Here is a 26,985-nt window from a genome sequence, read left to right as displayed (position 1 = left end):
TAGTCGTGGAACTCGTCAAGTAGCTCGAGGAGTTATTGTCTCTGCTGTGATGACAAATTCGGGTCGGCGTCAAGCGCTGATTGTGTGGTCTTTTCAGGTTCGGGTATGTGAGATGCTTCTGCCGCTGCAAGTGCCTCGGTCACGTCGCTGAAGTCTTCGATGTGGGCTATAGCGGTGTTCTTGGTTAGATGGTTCGGAAAACCGTGGTAGGCGCAATCTTAGATCGCTATAACACTCCTCAGAACGCCGATTACTTTTTTTTTTAGTAGCAAGAATATGCTGCCTTATATAGTCCGTTTCACCTTACGTCCATGCGTGGTGGATGCTACAGCGCTGTATCCTACAGTCGTTTTCTGCCGGCTTCAGATCTCGGCTCCCGCACCTGAAATCAGCTCGCTCGGACCAACAACAACGAACTACGCATCCGAGAAGCTTTGGCCCAACATCGACAATGACTGCCTGGGCGCTGCCATCTTACTTGTGACGTCGCGCATTTGGTTGAGTCACGTGACGAGTAGTTACATTTCCGTATTATGGGGGCTGCCTGAGGAGGAGTCACTTTCGTGCGTGGGCCGGAACTCCGGTTTATCGCTCTAAGCCCCTCTACCTCTTTGGTAGAGAGCGATAGCCACATGACGTCCGGAAACTCTATCCTCCTTCATATTTCCCCTTTCTTCTCGGTACGCTAGTAGGTCATAAAACTCCATGATCATGTTTTGGTTACAGAGCAGCTGCGTTTTATTACTTCATTGAAATGATACGCAACCCTACAGAAAAATATTGATTGGGTGGTGTCCTGGCACCATATGCAATTGCCTGGCAAAATATTTGTTGTGGGTGTCACTTTTTTGTTTTTTAACGAATACTAAAAAAGTTGTCGAATTATTTTTGATTAAATAAACAACTGGGCGAGCTAAGAAAAAAGATTTTCACTTTCGTAAGGCGCTTGCTAGCGATATACAGTCGGTTCCACTTCCGCAGTTCACTTTCTTTTTTAAGGAAGTGATGCAAGTTACTTGGGTCATGGTGTAACAAACTGTGAATGTAAGATTTCACTGAAAAAGATTTAATTTGTATTGTTTATTTTAACTATTTTATACACAAAAAAACAAGAGCAAAACAATTCGGCAGAGAGTGACAGAGACACATAAGGCTACTCACGGAAGAGGAATACGAAAGCATTCCTTCACGCAGCGCATTCCTACAAGCAGCGCGCCACGTCTTCCTTTTTCACACGGCGCTCTTGCGATGACATCAAGCTCCCCTACTGCGCAGGCGCAGCGAACCCAATCGGCTTCACGACGGCTTCCGTGACGAAGCATCCGCATTGCTCTGCTTTTCTTTGTGTTTTATTGCGGACGCGCGTCGGCTTTGACCTTGAGCGCCCCCGCAGGCTCGCGTGACGAAGCATCTACATTGCTGTGCTTTTCGTTGTGTTTTTTTCTGAGGCGCGTGCTTGATGGCTTATCGACGTGACCATCTTTCGGGCACAGCGCAGCCGCTTTTTCGCGTAATGGGACAAGTAAGGTTGTCGCCTTAAAGGCCGTCGGTTGTGTGCACGGCATATGGTATACCAAAAAACCCAAGGTCATTTAACAAATGTCTAAAGTAGTAACAAAGCCGCCGGCAAGCGAGCCTAGCTCAGCAGAATGCTTTGTTTAAAGGAGAACACACGCCGAGGCGTCACTCACGCGCTCGCGCCCTGTCTCAAAAGGAGATACGGAGAGCGAATTTATTATTCTAACAAATATACGTTTTCACCAACAGCAGGAGTGAGCATGTTTGGTAAAGAGATGTTTTTAACATTTGTCTTGCTTCGTGCCAGTTCTCAGCTGTGAGAAAAAAAGAAAGAAAGAAAAGGAACACGTCGAGAGTCTTGTGATATATCACCTACAAAACACTAAACTAATCTCCTCAAGGTGCCACCAGTATTATACATATTTTCGTTTGAAACAAATCGATCACACCGTCGTTCGTTACACCAGCTGGGGGCATCTCTCATGATGTTTATAGATTATTTGGGCGGTTGCTTAATTTTCTAAATACTAGCTTTCTAAAATTTTAGGGATGGGGGTCTTTTAGTTGGGGGATGCTTTCCGACATTTTAGCGACCTCAGATGTACTTTACATTTCCTCGAAGATAAAAAAAAAAAAAAAAATAAAGCCAAGGCAATACAATTGCACGCTTTTGGCTCTCTCGCTAGCATTGTACTCTATAGAAGCAACAACAAAGTCTTGTCGATTTCTTTTTACTTTTTGTGAGACTTGCACTGTACCTCTTTTCTTCCGACTTCTATTAATAACTACACTTTTTCAAAAACTACTGGGTTAAGCTAATCTAGATATCGTGCGCTAAAACGTCCAATGGAACACGGAAACGCAGATTTGCAGGCGGCAATTGTTGCACGATGGAAATAACAAAACTTGAGAACGGGGGAAAAAATCTCGAAACAGAATATTGCGTTTTGTTGGCCTCCACCCCTTATTGTTAAAACCTTAATGTGAAACTGAACTCAGACCTAATAATCTAATAGTTGTGTGCATGAAAATTGTGTTCTTCTATTTTGCATAATGCTCTTTAAAGTTGAAAGAATGCTGCTGTTTATTACTTGAATATACACCACTTTATTATTTACAGTTTATTTTTTGTATGCATTTTGCTTTTATATATTGCAATAAATGTCCTGCTAACAAGTTTGAGATGAGACCTTGACCACTTCAAGCTACCTCTGGCAGCTCTTTGACTGGATATCTGTTGGCGTCAAGGCCGTAAATCAAATTATGGATTGATTGTTCGAGCGAAAATATATTAGACGAAATTAATAATAATAATCAAAATGATTCATGAACTATTTCGTGTCTAGTATTATTTTGGCATTAAGAATTTGTACCTTTGTCTTCAGTGCCACAGAAAGCCACCCCCGAGAATGGCCCTTTCCAGCGCGTATCACTCAGGCAGAGAATACCTGCCGAGGCACTGGGCTGTGAACGCTTGAGCGGCGTCTGGTACTCCGTAGAAGAAAGCTACTGTGCATACTCAGAACACGTTCCACAGCTGATTGGAGCAAGACGGCAGCGGGCGAAGCGCCGTCTAGCTCACGTCTGTGTCGTCGCTAGCGCGTCTTACAGCGCATCGTGCGTCGTCTGCTCCACGTCATGGAGACATCGGCAACGTCTGCTGATCGAACGGGACAACATAATCGCGAGGTGGTAAAGCTTATTTGCTTTACTCTGCACGATGCGAAGAAGAGGGTCGCATGATATTCTACCTTTTGACATTGGAGATGACAGCAAGACAACCGTAGCTTTGTCCCACGGTGACCTCATGTTTGGAACGAGGCAATTATTGTTCAAGCTCAGTCGACTTACCATTCATCGCTCGCCACAACAACACTTGGCAAGGGCCGAAATTTGGGGGTTTACGTGCCAAACCTACGACGGGCATCTGGCACGCCCCAGCGGAGGACTGAGGATTAATTTCGACCACCTGGGGATCTTTTGACGTGCAACCGAAAGCTCGGTTACACGGCGCCTTCTCCGCAATAAGCCTCTGTCATATTGCGGGCACCTCGGCCGGGATTCGAACCCGCCACATGGGGATCCGTAGGCCGACGCTCTCGCCTCGGAGCCACCGAGGCGGCTACTTGGCAAGGGCGTCGCTTTTCTCAGATCAATGAATACTGCCATAAATGTGTCAGTTTGGTGCACAACCATTATTTATTAAGGCCAGAAGAGAAGCAGATGCAGTCTATTGAGGCAGCAGGGTCGGGGTGTCGCTCGAGCATGCCACACAACCTAACGCATCGACAGTGACGACCGCAGCATTCTCACGTAGCCGCACATGAACTACTCCGAAGAACCACTGATTGCGCCACAATTTTTTGTCGTAACTTCAGTCAGGGACCAACAGTAAAGGAATGAAGAATATCGATCGGCGCTCATGAAGCGTGTCTACGATGTCTAGGCAGTTGCTAAGCCTGTTCGCTCTATCAAGCAGACCCATGAACACTTCGATGACGACACCACCATAGAGCTATCACGTCACACAAAAACTATCGCGGACAAAGATGAATACCGGAAGAACCTTGCAACGCAAACGCGGGTACGTAAAGGGCAGAAAAATCAATGCGAAAATTTAATGTCTCTCGTCGTCATCTCACCATAAATACGCGTTCCCATTTTTTACATTTTTAATACCAAGGCAGTTGTAACAAAAAAATTCCAATTGTGTGTTGCTTCGCGATGATGTTGCACAGAAACACTTGATATGAATTTTATACATCGACAGCACAAACATGTTTGTGCATGCACAGCGCCTATTAAAAAGGGATTTTCGTAGATTAAATTTTTCACTATCCGCCTATGTTATACCTTTTTTGTATGCCGAGGTCTTCTGCTGGATAAAATATTTATGAATTTTTTTATTCTATTGATTAAAAATTTACATAAATGGGCTCGAGGTACACCTAAGCACTTCTAATGAGTTGTGAATGCGGAAGCACGCACGCCGCTCTTCGCTCCCTTCTTTATTCTGCGGCGTACAACGCGCTGACCTTGAGTGTGTCGTGTGCCTTGCGGCGCGAGGAAGGAACAGACAGCAACGTAGTTTCCAGCAGAACGAACGCCACGGGCCGTACAACCGATCAGAGGCGAGCGAACGCGGTGATCAGTGATAAGACAACAATGTGATAACACAGTCAGGATGACACCACACAAACTGACGCTTAGCGGCCAATGGGAGCCTCGTCGACGCCTACCAGCCAATGGGACCGATGTGTAAAAGGTGCCGTTGGCTAGCTTTGCGCGTGGTTTCATTAAGGTACCGTTTTGCACGGTTTCAAAGCTGATGACGTGGGCTCGCTCCATAAAATAGTTAATTCATTCGCATTAAAATATCAAGCAACTTAAAGCTCTCGACCAGCCACCTCTATTCGATCTTACCTGAAATCACTAAGCAATTACTTGCGTTTTGAACTCAGTCGTTAATAACATGACGTTTACTTTCGTAAAAATCTAGTATATTACAAGTCACAAGCAGTTAAAAGGTTTTCACTAGTATGTAAACCAAGAAAAACAATAAGCGCAATGATTTCGTAATGCAAGCTTTTAGGAGATTTTTCTGATTTTGTATTTCTGTCTCCGATATAACTGCAATCGCCTAGGAAGTACATGGTTTTGCCATTATTTTTTTTTGTAATAGGTACTGCGAATTCCTGCTACAGCTTTCAGCAGAGAGAATACAAAATGTATGCGTACACAAAGAGTGTTGCACATGTATCTTTTTTATTTATTGGATTATTAGAGCAGCAGAAATATCAACTGTAGTGGATTACTGCTGCGGGATTGGTGTCTTCGCGGGCGGCCAACAATCGCTCAACTTCCTAAAAACTTTTGCTGGTTCCTTACAATACACCATGTAGATGAAAAAGCAATAGCTATTGACGATTCCATTATTAAAGCGACCACCTGTAAATAATTCACACACTGAAAAACGAAAAAAATAACAGTATTAGACAAAGCTCCGTTTAATTTAAGACTCATAGAAATCAATTCATTATTAGTACTCAATTCTCTATTCGTTTGTCAATATTAAACAAGAAAAAAGCGTTACACACAATTATGATATTGCGTTTGTTCTGCGTTTGTATAATAAACTTGCTATATTTCTGCATTGGCAAAAAATATAGAAAAACCCGCAAAATTATGCTTTTTAATTTACTTGCGCCCTTGACCTGAACCAAACTGGGAGCTAGATGTGTTGATTTATAAATAGTTCATATATCATTTTATAGATATCTTCACGCGGAGTGGACATGATTATGTCTAGAACTTAGTAGCAACAAATCAGCAGTCATAATTGTGATGATGATAAAAATTAATAACATAAAATGCAAGGATTCGTGGTTTAGAGAGTAAATAAATATATAAGTACCTAGAGCTATATAAATTTATGAAAGTTCAGATTATCTTACTGAGTAAGAAAACCATTGAACTGTTAAAAGCAACAAAACGCAGCTTTAATAAGTAATATAACTTTCCGGAATTATTTCATGTATGAAGGGAGAAAAATTTGAAAGAAAATAATGGTGCTGAGCTAGACTTTTGGAAATGCAGTCATGTTTATCAAACCTGATATGCAATCAAGGTTAAAAGTAAACGTCGTGTTGGTATGCTGGTATTGGAAGTGCGTAATAAAACACCGAATCAAGAGGAAAAAGGTGATATGGGATGGTCACCATTCGAGAGCAACAATAGTAAGAAAGAATGAAAAAAAAAGTGAAAGCCGTTTACAGCTCCCTGTAACGCCGAATTGGAGCGCAGCTCTTGAGGAGCAGGATTGAAGGGTACTGAGGGGAGGGTAGACCTCTCCTCCTCTTCCTCCTCCTCCTCCTCCTCCTCTCATTCTTGAATATGCTCCGGGGGGTCACCTGACCTCGGGGGGAGGGGGTCACGTGACCTCGGGGGGGGGGGGGAGTGTCACGTGATTTTGGGGGGGGGGAGGGGGGAGTCATGTGACCCTTGGGAGTCACGTGACCTTGGGGGGTCATGTGACCTCTGGGAGTCAGGTGACCTTGGGGTCACATGACCTCTGGGGGTCCTATGACCTTGGGGGTCACGTGATCTTAGGGGTCACGTGACCTTAGGGTGATCTTGATGGGTCACGTGACCTCTGGGGAGTCACGTGACCTCGCGGTTACGCCGACGGCGACGGCGACGCCGACGCCGCTCAAGCCGGAAACGGGCACCTAAGAGCTGCGCTCTAAAAAAAAGTGAAAGCCGTTTACAACTCCGTGTAACGCCGAATTAGAGCGCAGCTCTTGAGGAGGACGAGGGTAGGGTATTGGGGGAGTGGGTCAAGAGACCTCGGGGCTGGGGGGTCACGTGACGTCGGGGGGTCACGTGACCTGGGAGTCACGTGACGATGCCGATGCCGATGACGTCATCAGTGACGTCACTGATGACGTTATCAGTGACGATGACGATGTGGATACTGATGACGCCATCAGTGACGTCACTGATGATGTCATCAGTGATGACGACGATGACGATGCCGGTGACGTCATCAGTGACGTCATGATGACGTTAACAGTGATGATGACGATGACGATGCGGATGCCGGTGACGTCATCAGTAACGTCACTGATGACGTCATCAGTGATGATGGCGATGGCGATGCGGATGCCGGTGACGTCATCAATGACGTCACTGATGACGTCATGAGGGGTCACGTGACCTCAGGGGAGTCACGTGAACTCGAGGAGTCACGTGACCTCGGATGAAGGGGGAGGGTCACGTGACCCCGAAGGGGGCTCGCGCGGTGCGTTATGGGAGATTTCCCATAATGCACCGCGCGGTTACGCCGACGGCGACGGCGACGCCGCTCAAGCCGGAAACGGACCCCTAAGAGCTGCGCTCTAAAAAATGCAAAAAGTAAACGAAGAACGATTGTCATGCAATTGTTTTAGCTCTTTATAGATACAGGGCTATAATACTAAGGTCAAGAGGCCAACTAGGCAACTCAGGTGGTACGTTTTAAGCGATAAAATGGACGAAGATTCGTTATACTCAGTAAAGAAAATAGCTAAAGAGCAGAGAGGAGAATTTGAAAAGCGAGGATGCAGACTAAATCAACTCTGAAGATGTATAGAAAGTGTAAGGGGGATGGAGACGACCAGGGCAAGTATCTAGACAATTCTTTGCAGTAAATTATAATTTACTGCAAAGGATTTCATCAGGCTGTTGTCTAAGGCAAGGCAAATCTAGTATGGCTTTTGGACTAGACAGTGACGAAAATATAGACGTTGAGAAAGTGGAGATCACTAAGCAGAGATTATCGGTCTGATGGCATAACTCGAGGAGAGAATAAAGTGCTGAAATAAGGGTAATGGCGCATGCGAGCTGGTGAAGGATCATACTTATACTAAAACACCCAAACAAGGAATAAAAAGAAAATAGAGAAAAAAAGGGACATTACAAGTTCCGCTCGCCACTCGTAAAACCTGCACGCAAAACAGTGGGGGACGCCCACCTAAGGAGGATAGCTCATACAACCCACACTCAGAAGCCAAACATATACAGATAAGAAGGACCGCGTAATCCCGCCCAAGGTAATCACGGGCATGTTGATACAATTGCCGGCGCTTGTGATGCGAAGCGTTTTTTCTAACTCTCTTGAATGGATCCTTTTGTTAACTTAGCATTTTTTGGTGCGCATCCTGGATAACAATTCTTATACTCTTGAGATGTTTCACGAGCTCGGAGTTTGCCAAAAAAGCTCTGACAACCCTTTTGTGCTCAAGTAGCCTGTCGTTCAAACAGCGTTCAATTTCACCGACAAATGAGAAGTCACATGCCATGGGAATTTCTTACACGACCGATTTCTCACAAGCCATTGCCTGATCGCAGAGCTTCTTTTGACAACCAATCTGACTTCGTGAAAAAAGGTATCAACCTACTTAATATGATGTAATTCTTAAAGAAAACTCTTTTTTCATGATTTCCTGCCACAGCTTTCAAACTGTGCGCAAAGCTTAAAAAAGGCAAACGTTCCCTCATCTTAGGTTTTTTTGCTCTAACACTCTCTTGCCTAGGTTAACCTAAAGTCCTAAACATTACGCATCACACTAATCACAACTTTCAAACAATGCCCCGAATTGGCCAACCTGCTCATCCGAATACCAAAAGGCTCTTAGGGGTGGTGGCAGAAAACTTTGTCCAACGCATTTCGCAAAATTGAACAAACTGCCCCCCGCTTTACCGCTTCGGGATGTCAACTATGGTACTGATGGGTTATCCTTTTAATTACGCGTTTACACTTGCGGATTGGCGGACAGATCCGCTCAGAGAGAAAGTGAATTTCGGCGCCCGGTGACGGAATCGAGTCGTCGCTGGCGCAATATCTGGATATAGATCCCGGACTGATCCAAATTTTCCGCCAGCGAGGATCCAAATTTTCCACCACCCGGTTCCAAAAATCACTCTTCGCCTGTGCGGATCTACCTGAAAATCCGGAAGTGTAAATGCACCGTTAGGAGGGTGTCCCCATTCCTTTGCTTGTGCGGTTGACGGGTGTCGTTCTGAAGTTGGGATGTGCTCCGCCCTGTATATATAGAGCTGTTCCGTATATAAATCTGAGGTTTGAGACATCGTTTTGTTGCTTTCTTTTTTCTTTCTCTTTTTTTCGATCTCTTCTCTCGGGGTTTATAAGTAAAGGTATGAGAGACAATAAAGTTTAGTTATTCGTCTGCTTTCCATAGGAAAGACGGAAGGGGCGTGCACCAGGTCGCAAAAGGGTTCTACCGACAGACGAATTGTAACGTTTAGGCAGATACCAATAAAAGGGTTAACCTTAGTGCTTTGTAAATTTAAAATCAATTACCTGTTGAAAATAAAAGTTTTGGCTGCAGGCTAGTTATCGATTAAAAAGGTTAAGACGCATTCATCTATCCATCGATGTTTCTTTGGGGGCTCTAGTTCAGTGCTACTTGGGACGTTGCACAACCGACGCTTCGAGCGGAACTAAGTTGTTTTAATCAATAATGATAATTATGTGCAGGCTATATGCATGATACCTGCATACAGTTTGGCGCGGACTATCAATTCCAGTTAGAATAATAAGGTAAATTATGGGTGGAGCAGGATGGTGCATGCAAGAAGCATTGTTTATGGTGGTAGGTGGAGTTTTTTCGGCGAGAAAGTCCATAAGGAATAGAGTAGAATACGTTCTTGCGTTCATCCTATGGGCTTCCAGCGAAACACGGAAGTGTAACGAGGAAACGCTCGTTGAAGCGTTCACCCTTAACAACCGTGGGTTTTAATCCTTGATCCCATTGTAACAGATCTTCGAAAATCCGCGCCCGGCTCCCATACGGCAGGACTCTCAAGCAGCCGCAGAGAGTCGCAAGCAGCCGGAACCAAGCTGTATTGCTCTCTTTCAATAAGCTAAGCATTTCTATATGTTGAAACGGTGGAAGGGTCCAAAGGTAAACAAAGGCTCATCACAGAAACACATGTCTGAGAGGAGCTTCTTTTCAGCGAGACCAGGTTTATTAGTGCTGAAGACCTTTAGATGTTAGTTTTGTAGGAGGTTTAAAAGGGGGCTGACAAGGTGCTGGAACAAGAGAGGGGGGTGCAGCTGAAATAGAGGCCATTTAGGAAGAACTGAGGACAGCGATTGAGAAAACTTGAGCCTGAGGGTAAGGTGAGAAAAGGGGTGACTTTAAGGCAAGGGCGAAATAATTCCAAGGGAAATGAACCTCAGCAGCACATAAAGGGGTATCCTCACAAAATCTGCATCAGTTCGTTTTTTTTGTCCATCAAAATCAATGAATATCATTAATAGCGCATTTTCTAATGTCGGTCCGAAACGACAGTCTGTCGCATACTACAAACTGCAACGAACGAATTGTACGTAAACTGGCCTTTGAATCGCCAGTGGAACGCTGTGTAAATGCAACACGCTTCCTGTCATGGCTGGTCCCGGAGCTCTCATTTTGCGAATGCGACCCTTAGGGCTCACCCACACTGGCGGTTGAACCGCATATCTGAGGCAGATGAAAACGCGGTTGCTTAAAGATTGAGTTCAATTTCACGAGCATTTCATGACACAAACGAGCGGATACGCTTCGAGGTTACGATTCGGACGCCAGTGTGAATGAGGCATTACTCCTCCCACTTTGCTTTGCCGAGTCTCCCATTGTCGCTTCTGCAACACTTCGGTGCTACGGAAGCCCGCAAGGAAGGGCCACCACAATACGTGTAGTTAGTTATGCTGCTGCTGATTTCACACGGAAGAAAGTCCACGAAGGCGCTAAGAGCTGTCCCTATAACTGCTATGCATTTGAAACGTTTCACCCTCTGTTCGAGAGTATTCACATTACATTGTTGTTCTCGTGTTTCTAATTTGATGTGCACAGAGATGGTAATAACTGAGCGCTTCTAACTTCTATGACCTATAGAGTGTGCGTGGGCTGCTCATGAAGGTGCATGTCCCAAAGAAATTTGTTATTGGTAACAGGCTGTTTTGTTTCTACCCCGACGATGACGTCTATAGAATCTTAGCGCGCTTATAGAGACAGTCTGCAACACCATCGTTTAAGAAAGACCCTCTCAAAGACCCGGAACCAAGGCTTTCGGACATTGGCCAACGTAACCAACGTCAACGGGTCTTCATCTTCCCTTTTCTCTGAAATCAGGAGAAGCTGCAGCGACAGCGACATAAATCTCCGGACCAAAGAGAGTGGCTGTTGGAACTCATCTTCATCGAAGTGAACATCCACCACCAATCACACCAGGACCCCGCCGGTGACGCGATATCGTCACGTCACCGGGGCTCTACAGAGGGGACCCGCGGACTCGCGCCGGAGACGGAATGGGACTTACCATCGGACGCTACCATCATCTTATCATATCTCATTAGAACACCGTAATCCATATATCCCAAGCCCGGTCTCCAGCCTGTCCGCCCTCGATCCATTAACAAAGTATGGCGGCGCTGCCTTAAAAATACAGCATCGTCATATCCACCGTCGCCGAGGTTGCCTCAACAAGGCAGCGTCGGCGTACGGGGTGGCGTATTCCCCAACACGCCACCCCGTACTACGACGCTGCCTCACCAACACGTCAAGTCTAATGGCTTCTACATCGCCTCCCCCCCCACTCCCCCTCCCGGCTCGTCGCAACTTTATCACCTCAGCATCCAGCGCTCAACAAGACAGTGAACTATTCAAATTTGTTTGTTAAATTTTTCGCAACTTTGCCACTACAGCCACCGATTCTAGTCGAAAAGCATATATTTTCTTATATTCCTCAGAGTGTTGGTCCCGTGAGCACCACTCTCACCCGGTGATCACGTGATATCATCATCATGACGTGGTCAGGACACACCAACCACGTGACCACGTCCATGACTACCTGTGACGTCAATGGCGCCACCACGAGACACCGTGAAGTCACGTGATACCAACCATGTGACAATGACACGCGACACAGAAACGTCACGCGACATTGCGCCATATAACACGTCATTGACATTACGAAGAGAAACCCGGTCGTCACGTGACCAGGTGACGTCACGGTGTCACTTTCCAAAGGAGATATATCGCTATCGAATTACATCTCCTTTAGCAGGCTCTAGGGAGAAGGCATAGTCTTAGAGCGCAGGTCTTACGGGCCCGTTTCCGGCTTGAGCGGCGTCGGCGTCGCCGTCGCCGTCGGCGTAACCGCGATGTCACGTGACCTCCCCCCCGAGGTCACGTGACCCACCCAGGTCACGTGACACCCCTAGGTCACGTGACCCCCTGAAGTCTCGTGACCCCCTAAGGTCACGTGACCCCCTGAAGTCACGTGACTTCTGGGGGTCACGTGACCCCCTAAGGTCATGTGACCCCTTCAGGTCACGTGACCCCCTTAGGTCACGTGACCCCCTTGAGGTCACGTGACCCCCTGAAGTCACGTGACCCCTTGAGGTCACGTGACCTCAAGGAGTCACCTATCCCTCAGTACGCTTCCATCTTCCTCCTCAAGAGCTGCGCTCTAAGTGGCGTTACAGGGAATTGTAAACGGCTTTCATTTTTTATGTTCCTTCTGCCGCTAACCACGCATGACGATCTCTACGAGCGAAACGCTTATTTAGGCAAGTTAAACTCATCAATTGCTGCTTTTCGATTCCGCCATAGGGTAGCTAACCCTACACAATATAATGCCGCGATTCGCGGCTCTGACCACACCGATGGTGGTTGAAAGGCGGTTTCTATTCCCGTAATTTATCATTTCAGGCTGTGTGAAAATCCCGTATATGAACCGTTCCTATGAGACGGTTCTCTTTTTTTTCGTAATAGGGCGTAGTTGAATACGGTGACAAAGAATAAAACAAAGCGTTTATGCATATCTAAGACAAAAATAAACAAAACTTGGCAAGACCGTTTTAAATTTAAAGGCCTCTCAAGTGGCAATAAAGTGTTCTACCTGAACAAACTATATCAGAAATCAACATGGTTACCTTAACGAAAAAAAGGGTTTATAGACCATACCAATAAATGCCTTCTGCACGCTGCCATATTTACATACTGGACTGCAAAACGCGTATTGAACATGCACAGCAGTTCTCAGCGATATATTGAATGCCATGCATGCACCTACAACTTAGTGACTGAGCATTATATTTCTTGTGATAAGTTTCAGAAAGGTGCTTAGCCGCGCACGCAAAGATAGGCAGTTTCTTGAAGGACACTTAATAAAGCGGAGGGAAGCGGATCCTGTGAGTGCACATATTTTAGGTGAGGCAGGAGCTAGAAGAGAACAGTTTAAGGCTCACATACAAACGCGGACGCGCACATTGAAAATACAGTGTCACAGCGTATTCCCTGCGCTTGCCTGGTATAGCTAATGGCAGCAGACGCAAAAAACAGATTAAAAACGCCACATCGTTCGGTACACTGGGCAACGAGGTAGGCGATCAGCTCCTTGGAGCTGATCGCCTCCCTTAGATTATTGTAAGAAAATGTAACTTTTACGTGTTCTTATTGCAAATATAGTGCCTTCAATGCCTTTATTTCATGGTGTTATGAAGTGTTGTGATGTGTTAATGTCAGACGTGCGGTGGATGATTTTGTTGATAATGACGATGTTAATGTCAATGAATGCAATTTTCTCGTTTATTTAACCTTTTTTTTTGTTTGTTTCTATTTTTTGTGTTTTATTGTGACGCATTGCTTATGTCCATATGTTTATATGGGTGATATTGATCGGAATGGTTTACTGATGCCTATATTTATTTCCTTCTTGTTGCTAAATTATAGTATACTGCTATTGGGGGGGGGGGGGGGGGGGGGTTGGCGGCCTCGTCAGGCTCTTTTGCCTTCTTTTGCTGCAGCCACCCCGACATATGTATCACACATGTATGTCTAAAATAAACAATTCTATTCTAAAAAAAAAACTTTGAGCTTTTGACGCTGCCCGAGTGGTCCCTCGTCTTGTAGCGTTGGCTGCGCTCTCAGTAAAGAAGGTAACGCCAAGGAGGGTACACGGGTGCGTGGCTACGGCGGGTCATGGAAGCTGTAGTCAGGCTGTATGATATTTAGCATTATTTTAGGTTCTTTTAGGGCGGGCATAAATAAACTGCCTAAACAAAAAACATACCACAAGAAAAAAAAAAAAAAAAAACGGGCTATATTGAGTTTAACGCTCAGAAATACCCGTTTTTATTTTTAAGAGCAAGTACTATCGTGAAGAGTATGATCGTCCGAATTACCCGCTCCTCCGCCAACGGGGCAGAACATTGTAAGGCGGTGTACTTCCCTCGTATATCAACACATATATCGGATGTACAGTGGCCTAGAGTTTTCTTTACCCAAGCGAGCCCAGTATAAGCAGGAACGACGTAGCGCGTGGCAGTGCTGTGCTGCCTCGATGTTGACGAAACCGTAGAGTGGAGAAAGAGCTGCTAAAGTCACTGGATTATGAGAAGGCAGCCCCTAACTGGTCACCATTCTGGTTCGTAAAATAAACACTTTCACCTTGACCTCTCTGTTCTGGGTGAGGCAACCTAAATTCGCTGGTGGCAGGTAGCTTCAAATTTACGGTTCTTTTTTTTTACCGAGATTTCGCTACGCACCGGCGAAACAAACGCGCATCTTAGTATCGCCACCAAATGTGGTTTCGGTGCTTGGAGTCATTGAAAAATAATCTGATTGGCTTAAAATGCCACAAGAAAAAACAATATAATTGTAAGGGATCCGTGAAGATGGACATGACTGATAAGTTGATTGCATACAGTGCCAAAGACGCTTATGTTGGCAAGGAACTCCTTCACTACGATAATGCTCCATGGTGACCTTGATGCAAGTGGTTTAGGACGACCCTCAAGAAGCTCTGAAGATTTGAATGGACCTAAATGGCGATTGCCATGGTAACGGAGACGAATTAGCCAATCGCCGTGAGAGGTTTCTGGTCGTCTTTATGTTAGTATCTGTTTGTGTCTGGCTAGCAAACAGGGAAGGCAATGACATCACTTTAACAGGATCCAGTGACTTTGTGTCCGTTTACTCTAATGTGCACACACTCCCAGACGCCCCCCCCCCCCCCCCACCCCCCACCCCCCCGTCCCCCCTTCCGCTACGCTGCTTTATCAGCCTCGAAGTAGCCAGAATATATCAAGCGCCACGCGCGCGCGTTCTTGCTAATACAGATCACGATTGCACGACAGAGTAACAATTCAAGTAGGGCAACCCGCGTCCGAACGCGTAAAACGTTGGTCTCCATTTCTAATATGCGTCGTTACATTGTTCCTCAGTCACCGGAATTCATTGTTTTACCTAGATTACAGAGTGTTTCCCACTGCCCGATCGCAGTCACTTGGTTTATGGGCGGTGTTTGCAATATGAGCTGAGAGAGACCGTGACAAAAGTGTCTTCGTATTTCGTCCCGCTTTTTATCTGGCCAGAAGACGACGCCGCGCATGCGCAATTGGCAGAATAAGCGTACACCATTAAATTGTAAACACTCTCCATGGGGAGAATTCACTTAATGTAAAGGTGCAAGCGAGCTGGACAAGAATAACGAAAATAATCCCTGTAAAGAGGGTCTACAAGATGTTTACAAACACAAATCTCCAAACAAAGCTGGTCGGTTGGTGCTCGACAGAAAATAGTTCAGTCGGTAGAGCCCTCCACAGGAAATTGAGAGGTCCTTAATTCAAAAACAGAACTACGTGTTTTTTTTTTTTTTTTTTTTTAGTCGCGCATTAGTCAATTATTTTTGTTTGGAGATTTGCGTTTGTCCCTTGTCTCCATTATTGCCCCTCTTCACGGATTATTATTGTCACTCTTCATGGTTTGAGTTGCTGCGTCTCTTGAATCTAGACTCTCTAAGATCCATTCGAGGTGGTCTGATATGCGCAAAGGGAAACGTTTAGCGACCGCACTCAAGCTTTACTCATGGCAAACTGAGCATGTCAATTAAACCCTGCACTTTAGAGAAACGTTGAACATTCCTAATGTTAAATTCAAGCGCGCTGTCAGCACGCTAAGATATCAGAGTTGAGGAAGTGGTGGGACGCTGAGGTCTCGTCGTGGTAATATTATGTAATTAGTGTAGGCGTTTCACCGCTTTTTAATGTTGTAAGCAACTGAGCAGTGAAAAGTAGGTGTCGCATTTTGGGAAAGTTTGATAACTTAAATACGCTCTCATTCCTCGCCCTGCAAAAGTTTCTTTGGGTATTTGTACAGAAAAAAGTGCATGGCCAGGTGAACGCTCTAGCATGATAAAGGTTTAGCGATACTCTGAGTTTCCTGATGTCAGACGCCTGCATTCACGGCACTTTTCATCGGATAGTTTAACGCGTACCATGTGTGCAATAGATAGTTCTTCCTTGAAGGAAGCAAGACTATAGCTAATCGGGCTGAGGAACCTGCCTATCTTCCAAAGTCTTCCATACTCTCGTGCTCCTCTCCCTCAGTGCGCACAGGTGGTCCAGCTCTTCCTTGCCTATCCCTCCGGTCATTACAATCTTCCTGAGCATCATCGAAAAACGCTAAATGAATAAATTGCAGAACGATAGAAGCCACGCGACGTATTTTACGGCTTTCTGAAAAAGCGCACAACTTTCACGGGTTTTTAAGTTTCAGTTTGCAATCGGAGCGCCTCTCGGCACCGACGGCACCGCACCCTGTTGATAAATAGTGTAACCAACGTCTGCTGCGCTGTCCTGGCGCAACGCTGCAGAGGCAGGTTGCATGGTTGCACTATTTCTCCACGGGGACAGGTGCTGTCGGTGCCGAGAAGCGCTCGGATTGCAAACCGAAGCCTAAAAACTCGTCAAAGTTGCGCGATTTTTCAGAACGCCTTAAAACACCGGGCGTACCTTCTAACGTTCTGCAATCTGTTGATTTAATGTTTTTTGATGATGCTCAGCAAGATTCAAATTGAAACCATGCCCTTAAACTCAATATTTAAAAAATAATTACTTGAAAATAATTAACAACTTAATTATCCCGAACTTTAATAATTTTACTAAATAGGCCCCTGGCTCAGAACCAAACCGACACAGGCCTTTTTTACGTGCGATGCGTAATTTTTTCAATATCGAATTCGTCCACCTTTCGTGAAATCCTGAATAGCCGCGGTGACGTGACGATATTGCGTCCTCGGCGGGATCCTGGTGTAATTGGTGGTGGATGTTGGCTTCGATGAAGACGAGGTCCGACAGCCACTGTCTTTCGCCCGGAGGTTTATGTCACCGCAGCAGCAGCTTCTGCTATTGGTGGAGAAAGAGGAAGGCGAAGACCCGCTAACGTTGATTATTTCGGCCAATGTTTGAAAGCCTTGGTTCCGGGTCTTCGAGAGGGTCCTTTTCAAACGATGGTGTTGCAGACTGTCCCCCTAAGTGCGCTGTGATTCGAGCACGGGCTCGTCGGGATAGAAACAAAACAGTCTGCTAACTATAAGAATTTTTTTTTAGGAGATGCATTTTCGTGAGCTTTTTACGCGCACACTTTATAGGTCATGGGCGTTAGAAGAACAGAGTGATTATCCTCTATCTGCACATCAAAGCAAAAACACGAGAACAACAATGACATGTGGATACTTTCTAACAGTATGGGATACTTTTCAAAGGCCTAGCAATTATATGGACAGCTCTTAGCACCTTCGTAGACTTCCTTCCGTGTGCGATGAGCAGCAGCATAAACACGTATTGTGATGGCCTTTCCTTGCGGGCTTCCCATAGCACCAAAGCGGCGCTGAAGCGACAACGGCAGACACGGCAAAGCAAAGTGGGAGGATAAATGCCGCATTCACTCAGGCGTTTCAATCATAGCCGCGAAACGTATAGTCTCGCTTCCGTCATCAAATGCGCGTGAAATTGAACTGAATATTTAAGCAGCCGCGTTGGCAATTGCCCCACGAATCCGGTTTAAACGCCAGTTTGAATGAGCCCTAAGGGACACAGCCCGAAAACGAGAGCTCCGGGACCAGCCGTGACAGGAAGCGTGTAGCTATTAAACAGCGTTCAACTTGAGTTCCAAGTGGCAGTTTACGTACAATTTGTTCGTTGCGGATTGTTATCTACGACAGATTGTGGTTTCGGACGGACGTGAGTGAATTCGCTCTAAATGCTTTGCATTGAATTTGACGAACGAAAAAGCGGACAGAGGCAAATCCTGTGAGAATACCACTTTATCTGCTGCTGAGGTTGATTTCTTTTCAAATTATTCCACACGTGCCTTAAAATCACTCATTTTCTTACTTCACCTTCACCCTCAGTTCTCTTCTCAATCTCCGTCCTCAGTTCTTCCAGATTCACTTATATGTCAAATAATTTGCACGTATGCGGCCTATAAACTACCAGGATAGTCCCGTTTGTTCAAGAATTAGAATCATTTCCCGAACCCCATAATATTGAGGCACATATTAAAAATTTACATGTAACAATTCCAAGTGATTTGTATCTTCGTTTGAAAGTGTAAAACGAAAAATGATGCGGATTTTAATATTATGTTAACTTTGTTTAACTTCAGATGTTATGATTGTTATTATAACAGGAGGAATCTATTAAAAAAATAAAAAAAAACAAAAATAATAACTCTTTAATATAAAATATGTTTTTGTTGTTTGGCAGGTTTCCATGACAGAAATTTTTTCAAATTTAGGATTCAAGTTAGAAGATGTTATCATTGTATTAATTAGATATAAACATATTATTTTTATACACATTTTTTTAGGGTGACTGATATCATAATTTGTTGCGAACATATACTTACGGTTAGAATATCCTTTAGTTCTTAGTATAGTGCAGCGTCTACCGTCCGTGAAGATCGCCCTTGTTGCAAGGAACGCTATATGAAAATAAAAATCAATGTAAATGCACCCCAATGACACTACCAGCATGGAACTTTCAATTTGCTTTACATACTCCCGTTCCGAAAAATCCTGGCTAGTGTTGCATATTTCGTGTCGTAACCAGCGACGGTGTAAGGACTGTACGTTTGAACTGTAAATCTGAAAAAAATAAATAATCATTGGTTACTATTTGAACTGGAACGTCGTACGCAAGAGTAAAACAAAATGTTTGTGGTGACCAAAACAGCGATGATGGAGCTCAAACTAGAGGCGTATATCCAGTGCTGTGGTGCGAGGGTCTCGGCTCCGGAAGGGGCTATAATGGGCTGATTGGACCCGCTGGAACAATGCGCTAAGCCGCTCAAGAACCAGAAACTGCCGCCTGAAGCGGAAGCTCCGGTAAGGTTCGACGGAGTTGAGAACATGTTCATGGCCTACGGAGCGCCGATCGTGAGCATGAAAGCGGTTCGCTAGCACGGGAAAGCGCAGAAAGGAAGGATGTGCACAGTTCGCGTCAAGAAGAACCAGCTACTTTAACTACTCTCAGGAGGCGCGAAACATCGAGACCAGGGGGGACCTCGCCAGGCAAACCAAATAAAAGCAAGCCTCAGTGAGCTGCTTCTCCAACATATCACGTTGCGCGAGGAGACAGGATGACTGGGGGCGCGTGAGCTCGCAAAGGTGGTACAGTTGTATGAAGAGAGGGACGGCGAGTGGCAACGGGCAGAGGCCAGAGGCAAAGTCTCGAAACTAAAAACGGACACTTCCAAGCAGAGTCCTCGTTGCGCTACGCCTCGTTGCTTCTGTTTTAACCAGAGCGGGCACATTGCGAGAAACTCCACTAATCGCGGAAGAGCAAGACCAAACGGCTTGAAAGCCTCCTGTACAAGGAGTGGTGGTTGATGACAGACTTGTACCCCCGAGTTTCCCTCAACACCTCAAGGCTGCGGCAGGAAACGACTCAGAGGTTCAGAACTGATCCACGTCGAACTGGCCTCAAGCGACCAAAAGTTCAGGGCCGTGTTAGACACCGGCTGTGCAATGACAGTTGTCAAGGAAAGCGCAGTTTCGCGGGTACTTGCTCAGCCTAGCGGCACAATTCACCCCGTTTCGGCCTTCGTTTCGTAAACAGTTGTCTGACGACGCGTCGAGGATTCGCCGGTCCGCCGAAAGGGGATGGGCCACCGAGTTATTTTTAGTGGAAACGCAGCAAGTGGTTCGAGTTTGGTACTGGAGTTCGAAAGCTAGCGCTCCGTAATCGAGCCCGATCGAAGGACTCTGCAGACAAATGTACCCGTAATCGAAACTTTATTCAATGAGCCAGCAAACTCCCAAGCTTGGATAAGCAAACACACGACCCGAGCACCCCCTTCCCAGCCGCGTACATGGTAAGTTACCTTTTGCCGTATTGCTTCGCGTATGTACTTTTATTCAATACAAAAGTATTACATTGTTTTTTGAAAAGCAACTCGCAAGTTCAACGGAGTTAGTCATCGACGCCCAAAGGAAAAAACTTTGTCTTCGACAAGAACTACCCAGCTTCCCACAACGAAGTTCGTCACCCAACCCGGACCTGGCGACTTGGACAGCGAAAGGTGCGCCCGGATAACCCGTACTTTAACCCTAACTGAACCGTTATTATTTTCGGTTTTAGTCTCTGGCTGCAGTGTCTGTTGTCGTGCTAGGTTAAGGATTTCGGTGCTTCAGTAGTCGCTGGTGCGTCTCATGTAACGTCATGCGCCGCGGTTTGCGTGTTGAAACCCATTTCAGTAATAGTTACGGTAGCTGGCACTGCTAACCCTTTTGCCTAGGATTATTGCATTCGCCGCGGTGTTAATGGCGGGAAAATCAGGGGCAGCACTTAAAAAAAGAACATTGATTGCATGCTTTTCTTAAAGTGTTTGTATTTGTAGACCCAGGAGCAGGTAGATCGAAAAAGTTTCTGTTGTTCCGCGTGCGACACAAATTATAATCGTAATAAAAAGAGGACACGGCAGAAAAAAAAACAAAAAAACATAAGACGTGGCGCCGCACCCCTTCATGATGTAAGCCAAAAGCCTTCCTGTGACGCGGCGTCTTTTCTCATTCCGATTAGGTGCTATTACTACTACTACTAGTACACTGATGACCGCAGACGAAGAAAGCTTCTGCTTGCTCGCGCGTATAATTTCTCGCTGTCATTTTATTAGCTATGATATATGAAGACGATTTATTTGAAGGTCGCGTGTGGACTGGTGTGTCGCTTCTGGACAATTGAAAACAGCAGCGTCGAAATGGACTTGTTGCGAGAGCGATCCGATTACTGGCTCAGTTGTTTGAAATCTACGTGTGCACCTGGTATTGTAAACTTAGATTCTGCTTAGAGCTAAATCTAATTTGATAAAAAGTTACATTTCAGCTGCTTTACTAACACGCAAGTTGTATACTTATTTTCACAATCAATTAAATCTATTGGTGTTATGACGGTAAACTTCATTTACCGTTTCTCTGCAATCCAGCAGAATGTCCCGATCGAGTAATCTTAAAATTAACTTTTACATAAATTCAAGCCATGCCTGGTGGTGTGAATAATACTTCAGCTACCATGCGATGTATACTCATCGGCATTACCGCAACTGCATGATATGAACGTCAGGGTCCAGTAATGAACAGCCTTTTATTTTGAAAATCATGCCCAGGATGCAATTTTAAATTTAACTTAGAGACTGAGCTTTCTTGAAATACTGTGCACGTGTTAGTTTCACGCCGACCTGACATTGCTGAAAAATCATGTGCAAGCGTACCAGTCCAGCGAAAAACGACCGATGCGTGGGTGTGTGTGTGACAAAACGCGCAAATGCTGCGGGGTACAACGCGGTGTGCATCGCACCCAAAAACCTTTACAAGCTCTCTTGGTAAAATTGCGATGGGCAGAAGACTTCGATTTGTTAAGCACTACACCCTGAATCATACGTTCCTGAGCATGCAAAAGGCTATGACTCACATTGATGGCTCCCATGCACGACATTACTTTGCGCTCTTTGTTTCCCCGGTGATCAGATATTTGTTAACATCAAATTACAAAAGTAGAGAAAAAAAATACAAACGCGAAAACTTTGAGCAACACAAACATCCCGCCGGCTCATCCGGGTCCCTCTCCCGTTTGCCGCAACCAAGCGAGGAGGAAAAAGAACGGAAGCACTTTTCCCCCTTTTCTATCGCCCTCATTTAGTAAAATGGTCTATACCGAGGCTCAATTTAGGCATTGAACATATTACCATAGTTTCTATCTAGGGGGGCATTTGAATTGCATTGTCATGGTTGTGGGTGCGAACCTATCTTCAGTAAGACTAGTATCATTGGCAATGGAAGGGAAAGAGCGAATAGAGACATTTTAGAGGAGCATGCAATCATCGAAGCTGGCGCGAACTGCGTAAGCCAAACGTCACTGGGCCTGAGTAGCAAAGAGATGTTTTTTTTTGGACACGTGGTGAATGTGTCATGTGACGTGGGCGGAGTTGCTGTTTTCTTTGTTTTGTTTCCATGTGAATAAATTTCAGTTGAGAGTCAGCGCTTGTCCTGTTTGTTCTTCCTTTAGTCCCCGTTTATTGCGCGCTGTTTGCCTTTTCGCCAGTATGAACCAACTAACCCACATCGCCACCCTTATTCAGTTTCTATCTGTAGATTTACAAAAAAAAAAAAAAAAAAAAAATATATATATATATATATATATATATATTGACGCCCTTGTTTAGTTATACCGCGTAAGGTCGGTATACCTCTCTCGTGCGGCGACTCTGGTTTACGTTGTAGATGAGAAATTTAGCCAGCGAATTACGAATGCCAGCTTGTGATTTGCGCACATCACGCAGCAGTTATACTCGACCGCACGCCGGTATCATGATCACCCAGATCGAAACTGGTAGGGGTGGGGATTGAACCCAGAGTCCCTGGGCTTTGCAGCACGAGCTTTGGCGCCCAGTTTCCTAAGCTGCTTTTTTTTTTTTTTTCTTTATTGTAAAAGGACGGCTATTTACATGGGTAAAAAAACTGCACAGAACAAATTCAAAGCGTCTCAGTAGTAGGGCAACCTAGCACATTCATAACTCCCAACAGCCGAACTCTGGCATTTGCAGCCGTGTACGTACATAAGGGAACTTGGATGGCCTCCACGCCTAAGCGTTTTTAGCGATTTGCAATCGCGACTTCCACACCGTCCAGCACTCTAGGTCAGGCTGTAGCGTGGCCTCTAGCAGAGAGTCAACATACATGAAGCCGTCAATGAAGTGGCGCCATGCCGGCTTGCCCCCCTCCACAACATGCAAATCCCAGTTTCCTAAGCTGCGGTGCGCTGACGAACTCGGTCATCCATCCTTCTCTCGATAGGTCTACCAAGTTTTTTTTTTGTTATTGACAATAAAAGCTACTTTAGCAGGCAGAGTTGATGATAAAACCATGTAAATAATTACGGATGCGATTACAGTGATTACAGCGATTACACCTAACACTTTTGTTTAGTTTATAATCCTCAATAAAATCCGACAAATAAAAACTCAAAACTAGAACTCGAAAGTATGTGAAATAATAAAAAAAATTCTTCGTTTGTTATTACAACGTCAATACGCGGAAAGAAACACGAATCGTGAAATGTCCGTGCCGCTTATGTGAAAGGATATAGTTACACTCTATTTTCGTACATATTTTTATTTTTCCTGGTTGTTCCAGCCACTCGGCATAGAGTAAGTATGTTGCGAACATTTATAGATTATGTTCAGTTTATGTCGAGTAAAAGTCGAGAAACACACGTGCAAATGCAAAAAAAAAAAATAACGTCAAATATTAATTGGCAGCATATTGGCGGGAGTTTCTTTTAGAACTATTTTATCCCGTGACGTTTTTACCGGAAATATTATGTCAAGACCACACCTTAAATTTTCCACAGAGTCTGGGCAACAAGAGCTATAATTTCTGCACGCCTCACATCTTTGTAGTTGCGCTTGTTTCGGACCTTCTTTGGTATCACTTGGAAGTAAAGGCTACACACTATCTAATGATAGCATTCTATGGACGTTACTTTGACGTAGATAAACCTATCAGACGAAACTAAATCAAGCAGATAATTATCTGAATAATGTTCTTGACGTTGGCTGTCTTGTGAGCGCATTCCTAAGATTTCGCGGTGAGAGGAAACATGCGTTTTCCGTAACTATGGCTCCTGCAGGGTCCAGAATGCCACTGGTTCGCGGAATACTGCAATCGATACGTTCAAGATAGAAAGAGAGAGGGAGGAAATATGATGCGTTTGCTATAAGTGTACACCCGACTTACGTCAACGGCACACGCAAGTTACAACTTCATTAAGCTTCGGCTAGACCCCATTTCGTCACTTCGAAGTTCCCGTAGCAAACTAAAACCAGCCTGTATTAAGTAAAAAAATTGTCCTTAAATTAGGCTTCAATTCCCAGTTTTCTTACTTCAGGCTCTACCGTTTAGTATCCGCGTGAGTAAAAGAAAGATTTGCTCGACATGCAGTGACGTTAATCGTGAAACAAGCTTACTTTTCTTCCTTGGAGAAGGATGTGAGAATATGAAGTCTGCCGTCAGGTCCCGGTTGTTCATTCGGACGGTACGTGATCATGCACAATCGGGAAGGGTCTTGTGCCAATGAGGAGTACACCAATAAGAGAGTTCCAAATAAAAGACCCTAAAAAATACGTATGGCAATTACTTTTCGTAGTTATTACACCATAAAAAATAACTCTGTAAAAAAAAAAAAAGAAAAGCTTGACAGCTCCTCTGCCAAAATCTATCTGTCTTCGTCTGTTGCTCTGTTTCTGCAGTTGCTGATAAAAAATAATCCTTTCAGTTCCTGTTCTTTGTACTTGCGGGTTTCTGTTTTGGATGTGAAAGAACAGTTTCTGTTCGTAAAAATAACGCAGCTTTTGTAAAAAGAAAAGTACAAGAATATTCACTGGTGGATTCTTAGGGATTGCGTTACCATGAACCTTGGGAAAAGGCACACACACCCCTCTTTGGGAAGCGTTAACGCTGGCCTTTTCACTTTTCTTTTTTTGGCTTTCTTTTTTGCTTCCTGTATTTTTCGCTTCTTTTTTTTGGGCCTCGTTACGTGGTCAGTGTTAGCGTTTACCAAAGGCTGGCGTTTTCTAAGCGTCGTGGTAACGCATTCTCTAAATATTCACCAGTAGATACTTCCGTAATTTGTTTTTCAGACATTTCTTGTACTCTGCCTGTCAAAGTACGTCGACGCCCTTGGATTCGGTTATCCATATCACTTGTGCAAAGAACCCCATCTATACCACTCGTGGAAATAATCGCATTCATATCACTTATGGAGGGAATCGTATCCTTCGTTTTAACTACACACACACATTACAGCCCACGCACCGCTACTACGCACACCCAGAGCGAAAAACAACAGGCGACGGCAGAGCGGCAACTGAGCACGCCCGCATTCTACCGCGCCGGGGAGCAACAGCTCCTGATAACAAAAGCGTAATGCTGAATGAAATGGCGTCATCCGAGGAGGCCAATGCTAGGCACCTATTTGACACGACGATCGATTCAGCGTTCGGCTCAAACTTGACTCTAAGCGGAATGCTGACGCGGCACTCGTTTCCAATCTGTATCCAGCGTTGGCCTCCTCTGATTACGTCATCTCATGCAGCACTACGGCTTTGTTATAAGGAAATGTTGCCTGTCGCCTTCTCTTCACTGGCTCCGCGCCAGCGGTGTGCGTGACTGACGAAAACGAAAGAGCTCGTTTTTACGAAAACCCGCCGGTGTCTGTCAGTTTTTCAGCGCCGGGTAGAGAGAGAGAGATAGAGGTTCACGCGTGTGGACAACAGCGCTTCAGACCAATGGCAGATCGCACGTGTCACTCTCTTCCCCCTTCTACCTCTCACACCGACTTTGACAAACAGAAGACCACCTTCGGGTTTTCGTCAAAAAGAGCGTCATATTGCTATCGTTTTGGATGTATTAAATGCATTAAAAGCCGTGAAAGCTACACCTAGGCGGTTTGTAGTGGCGAGTAATGCGACCAGGAGGACATTGTATAGAGGACTAATCCTAACGGTCAATCTTTTTAATTAAGAACAATTTGTTAATTAACGTTTTAATTAATATTAATAGACATATGGCTTTAATTAGAAACTTTCTGAGCGTCATCAAAAACACTACGTCGTCAAAAACGACGCTAAGGACAGCGTCGTTCTTGAGCATAGGATTGAGCGGTTCGTGCCGCGCAATCGTGTTTTTATGGCAATTTACTCCTACTTTTTTTTCTCAATGCTCGACTGTTTCGTCAGAAAGAGTCGAGCTTTAACATAAAAGCTCGACTGTTTCTTTTCTGACCAACCCGGTGTTGAGAAGATCCTAAAATGCCTAGAAGGCGTTACTTTGCTGCCTGGTAAGCGAGCATGAATGAAGCCTCCACGGAAGCACCTTTGCTTAGGTTCTATAAATGAGGCACAATTGACTTCTTCCAAAGCCAATTTCTCTTGGAGTACCTACTCACGGAGAGCTGAAAAGAAGCTTCACATGGACACGATTGATCTGATTAATGTACCGTCCCCGTTCTATAGTCATTGCCCAGATGAAGTAGTGAATGTATCGAATGTGTTCAGTAGTCTGTGGAAGTACCCGGTAAAAACAAGACGCAATGTGTACTTTTCTTAAAGTGCAAATGGTTGTCCCTCCTGCTGATGCGTGTCTGAAAAAACAAAGGGTTCATTGTTTTTCTAAAAAGTCTAATAAGATAAATATATTTTAGGCATAAATAATTATGCCTAAGTATGCCTTTTGTGTGGTTTGCACGCTTATGCATTTCCTTTGCTGGGTTATGTATGGTTAATGCTACCAAGGCCTGCGTGTAACAATTTTTCGGTCCCCTTGAGCATAACAATTTTGGCATTAAATTCAGCCCTTAGACCCATTCCGCGTCAATAAAAGCTCGCTCAGGTGAAGGCCACCTGGGATAGGAACGTTTTTTTGTTATGCTATTTTGGGCGTAAAAAATTTCTAAAGTTTATTAGATTGAGGAGTTCTCACCCACCTGTGTGAAATTTTGGTAGCTTTGAAGCAGCTTATGTCTTTCATTGAGTGGCGTCTGAAAAATGTCAAAGTGAGTCGAAATATTGTTAAGGTCCA

The 26,985-nt window shown here is 44.8% G+C and overlaps 1 protein-coding gene across 1 annotated transcript in view; it reads right to left on the bottom strand.

Annotated features, from left to right (window-relative positions):
- Window positions 1-5,329: 5,329 nt before the first annotated feature.
- Window positions 5,330-26,985, bottom strand: part of LOC115329010 — a 105,480-nt gene continuing 83,824 nt past the window's right edge. Inside the window, exons 8-12 of the mRNA XM_040214554.1 lie at window positions 26,891-26,944; window positions 24,375-24,520; window positions 18,911-18,996; window positions 18,759-18,833; window positions 5,330-5,484 (exon numbers count right to left, since the gene is read on the bottom strand). Of these exons, the coding sequence (XP_040070488.1) occupies window positions 5,330-5,484; window positions 18,759-18,833; window positions 18,911-18,996; window positions 24,375-24,520; window positions 26,891-26,944 (516 nt within the window). The remainder of the gene's footprint in view (window positions 5,485-18,758; window positions 18,834-18,910; window positions 18,997-24,374; window positions 24,521-26,890; window positions 26,945-26,985) is intronic.

Source organism: Ixodes scapularis, unplaced genomic scaffold (genome assembly GCF_016920785.2).
Source record: "Ixodes scapularis isolate PalLabHiFi unplaced genomic scaffold, ASM1692078v2 PGA_scaffold5__190_contigs__length_132052651, whole genome shotgun sequence".
Lineage (NCBI taxonomy): Eukaryota > Metazoa > Arthropoda > Arachnida > Ixodida > Ixodidae > Ixodes > Ixodes scapularis.
Note: the sequence above shows the minus strand (reverse complement) of the source record. Positions and strands in the feature narration are given on the sequence as shown.